We start from the raw sequence: 4,148 nt of genomic DNA, 5'->3' as shown, positions 1-4,148 counted from the left end.
TGTCGTTCACGTCCAGCACCCGCACACACAGCACCCTGCTGCTCTGCAGCGACGGACGACCGCCGTCGGCCGCCCGCACCGTCACGTTGTACTCCGACTCCTGCTCCCGGTCCAGCTCTCTCGCCGTCACCACGCGGTAGTAGCTGCCCTGTGCACTTTCCAGCCGGAACGGAACGCCCCCGTCGAGGGAGCAGCGCACCTCGCCGTTGGCGCCCGAGTCCTGGTCCTGTACGTGCAGTAGGGCTACAACAGTCCCCGATGGGGCGTCCTCAGAAATCTCACTCAGCGCCGACCGCACCGAAATCTCGGGCCCATTATCGTTGACGTCTGTAACGGTGAGCGCGACCTTTGCTGTATCAAAAAGACCACCCCCATCACGTGCCTGCAGCTCGAGTTCGTAGTAGTCACCTTCCTCAAAGTCCAGGCTCTGCACGAGGGTGATCGCTCCTGTCTCGGAGTCCAGATGGAAAATATCCGATGACATATCGGTCGCTTTTTTCATAGAATATTTCACACTGCCGTAGTGACCCTCGTCGGCGTCGGTGGCCGTGACAGTGACGAGGGTGGAGCCCACGGGCACGTCCTCCGGCACACGCACCGTGTACTCCGCCTGGCTGAACACGGGCGCGTTGTCGTTCGCGTCCAGCACCGTCACGCGGATCCGCGCCGTGCCCGTCCGGGACGGCTCGCCGCCGTCGCTCGCCCTCAGCACCAGCTCGTGAAACGCCGCCTCCTCCCGGTCCAGCGCCTTCGCCAGCACCAGCTCGGGACGCTGATCCCCGCCGGGGCCCGTCTGCACGGCCAGCGAGAAGTGCTCGTCGCCGCTCAGATCGTAGCTCTGCAGGGAATTCTGTCCAGAGTCCAAGTCGTGAGCGTCTGGGAGGGGAAACCGCGATCCTGGGACTGTCATCTCGCTTATCCTCTCCTCCAATTCGATTTCTTTGAAGTTGGGCGCATTGTCGTTAATGTCCGTGATTTCTACTTCGATTTCATAAACCTTCATTTCCCCCTCCACTATCAGCTCACAGCGCAGCACGCATTGCTCCACCAGCCGGCAAAGCTGCTCTCTGTCGATCCTCTCGGCCGTCACTAAATGTCCTGTCTTGCCGTGCAGAGCAAAATACTGCCTCCTACCTTCAGTGACAACGCGGACACCGCTCTCTCGGAGCTCCGGCATCTGCAGCCCCAGGTCTTTGGCCACGTCGCCCACGAACGAGCCCTTGGGCATCTCCTCGGGCACCGAGTAGCGCAGCTGCCCCCACGCCGCCTCCCAGGCCGCCAGCAGGACGCCCCACAGCAGCACTCGCTGCCGCCGGCCCCAGCGCCTCCCCGCCGCGCACATCTCCGCCGCCGCACCGCCGGCACCGCAACACCGCCGGCAGATCCCCGCCGCCGATCGCCGATTCTTCTCCCGCTCTGGCAACGACTTGCCGCTCCCAGCCGCTGCCGCCAGACCCACCGCCTTCTTCAGCAGGGATCAGCTCCGCAGGCACAATCGCAGACCGCAATCCGGCTGCCGACCCAGGAATCCAGCGATCCAGCGATCGAGCCGGGCCGCAGCGGGCGGGGCTGCAGCGCTCCGACCTTCCTCTCGCTCCTCTCGGGCAACAGCGGCGCCCGCAGCCTCCTCCCGGCACTGCACGCACCGAGCGCCAACGAGACATGCCCGCACTGCCACGGAGATGTGTGTTCCCTTCGGCAGTGCACCTCCTTCCTCGGAATTGCTCCATCCGGCCTCTGCTTTGATCCTCCAGCTCAACACGATCAATTAGAATTAACACGCCTGCCCTCGTCGTTGTATTTCTAATCGCACGGGAAATTTTTATTGTGATATTATAGAAATTGCTCCTGATATGACGTGCAAAGTGTTATCAGCATTTTGCGTTAATCTCGAAAGCACAGACTCCCCACCCCATTGCACAGCGTAGATTGAATGCAGATCAAACCAAAGTCATGGGCTTGGGGACTAAAATACCCCCATGAACAGTCCGAATGAGCAGTCCTCACATCCTGCAATACAGGGACAGAACATCATCTCCCCCTTTCTGACGACTAATAGACCCTCACTGGAACGCTGCCAGCATAGAACCCGACCCATAATAATACAAAAAGCGATGATGACCCACCCAATCTCCTTAGAGATCTTAGCTCTGGTCTTTTAACTTTCACCTCCACATAAGAGACTGATCTGAATCAGTTTGGACTGAATCAAACCTGTATAAGTCGCCCTTTTCCAAACACTACGCCGAATTTTTCCTTGAAGACTTACGCAGTAGAGGCTGTGCTTGGACTTTGGACATAGTTCGAGAGTAACTCAGCACCCTGCAGCGGTGCTCATCCACATGCACATCGGGGGTCCATAATAAAAATAAAACAACTAGCACTTAGAACACCCTTGTCATTAAACGCTATCAAGTAGGAAAATACATCATTTCTAAGAGGAAATGATTAGAAATAAAAGACCGATTGAGAAAAACAGCAACAAAAAACGTTCAACCTCCTCAAGCAAACAAACAAAAACCCACCAGAGCCATGTGATTTTCTTCTTTAGATCGCATCGTACACCTATGTAGAACAGGCAGTTCTACAGGGACGGTAAACAAGAGCCAACTACCACTCAGGTTGAAGCCCAAAATGAGAAATAACTGCACAAAGAGATTAAGGAAGTCAAGGTCAAAAAAAAAAAGAATTATCAAGCCCACTAACGCTTCCATTTCTGCAGATGCCTTCAACAAAGGATGGGAGAGGACACGGCAGAGAGGAGGAAAATGCAGTAGGGAGGAAAAATATCTAACGTCCCCTATCATCGAGGCACACACACTTTCGTTTGGTAGTCCAACACTGAAACAGCATTAACCAATGGGGTTTTGTTAGGCTGCCACAAAGTTGAAAATACATCACTTCGGGAAAACGAGATACTGAAGGAAAAACGTCAATCCTATTTTCCTGAGCTAGTCTTGTAGAATTAGGGAAAGTCATTCTACATATTCGCCCTTCTCCGTTAATAAACCATAATATTTCGTGCAAGTTATGTTGTCAGACACGTTTTCATCTGAATCTGAAACTTTCTGTTCTGAGTGGAAAATGAAGATAGGCACAATATCAATCGGAGCTTCACCTCTGTTGCCCCACATTACGCAGCAGAAGTTGAACGGCAAGAACATCCCCGATGAATCTACACGTGACAGAATAACACATCGGATAGCTGATGAGAAGTGNAGTACTTCCCAATTTTTTCATTACACCCTAAATGTAACGCTGTGCTTTTGTATACAGTTTAGTGCTCCATAACTGATCACAGCCTTAGCGAGAGATGCTATCAAGCATTTCTTAGATCACAATTAATGTGTAGAAAACCAGCTGAGGAACGGTAAATAAACCACCAAATTCTGAATGAGAAATAATCGCAGAAACAGAAAAAAAAAAAAAAAAGAAATAAAGCTCTGTTAAAATAAAATGATTTCACTACAGCTTGCCTTTTCTGTAGCCCACTTACACCAAAAAATGGGACGGCACAGGGTGGAAGTAGGTATTTTCCTTAGGGAAGAAATACTCCGCATTCCTCTAGCAAGTTTCCTTAACATTCCAAAATAACAAACAAACAGGTCGCAGTGCACCTACACGGTAAAGAATGATCAGGAGGGAAAAATCTCATTACTGAGCGTCAATCACATTGCCAACTCCACCATGTGGAATTAGCAGATCTCTTTATAAGATCTAAGTATCCACCTTCACCGTTAGTAACCCATATTATTTCACACAACACAAGGTTTGCAGACAAACGTGAGCAATTGAACAAAGAAGTGCTGTCGCTACCTTACTGCGCTGAGAGGAAAATTTAAAAAAGCAGAACGTAGAAGAAGACCTCTAAGAGGACAAGTCCTCTAAGTTTTTATGCAGCATAAGTTGAACAACAACCACCTCCCAGCTGAGCCGACATCTGTGACAGCTCATGAGGCAGCAAGTGCCGGTTCGCAACGCCTGATGCCTAAAACGGGGCGGAGTTATTACCCGCGCCTGCGGAAACAGCGATAGGCACTAACTGCAGCAGAACAGACAAAAACCCCAAGAGCCCACTGCCACATGCATACCCTTAGGAAAACGTCAGAAGGAGGGAGTGAAGGGGCTTACAGACCTGCGGTGCGTCG

The 4,148-nt window shown here is 51.9% G+C and overlaps 2 protein-coding genes across 2 annotated transcripts in view; both read right to left on the bottom strand.

Annotated features, from left to right (window-relative positions):
* Nucleotide 1: 1 nt before the first annotated feature.
* Nucleotides 2–1,357, bottom strand: LOC108642916 (protocadherin gamma-A2-like; the record flags this gene model as incomplete). The annotated part of the gene is made up of 1 exon (XM_018087318.2): nt 2–1,357. A coding segment is annotated over exon 1 (1,341 nt), but the record flags the coding sequence as incomplete, so codon positions are not given.
* Nucleotides 1,358–1,467: 110 nt separating this feature from the next.
* The window catches only part of LOC108641716 (protocadherin gamma-A5-like), a 40,957-nt gene continuing 38,276 nt past the window's right edge, over nt 1,468–4,148 (bottom strand). The window contains exon 5 of the mRNA XM_029960212.1: nt 1,468–1,636. Within this exon, the coding sequence (XP_029816072.1) occupies nt 1,468–1,636 (169 nt within the window). The remainder of the gene's footprint in view (nt 1,637–4,148) is intronic.

This window comes from Manacus vitellinus, unplaced genomic scaffold (genome assembly GCF_001715985.3).
Source record: "Manacus vitellinus isolate BGI_N305 unplaced genomic scaffold, ASM171598v3 scaffold_25_pilon, whole genome shotgun sequence".
In the NCBI taxonomy this organism is placed as follows: Eukaryota; Metazoa; Chordata; class Aves; order Passeriformes; family Pipridae; genus Manacus; species Manacus vitellinus.
Note: the sequence above shows the minus strand (reverse complement) of the source record. Positions and strands in the feature narration are given on the sequence as shown.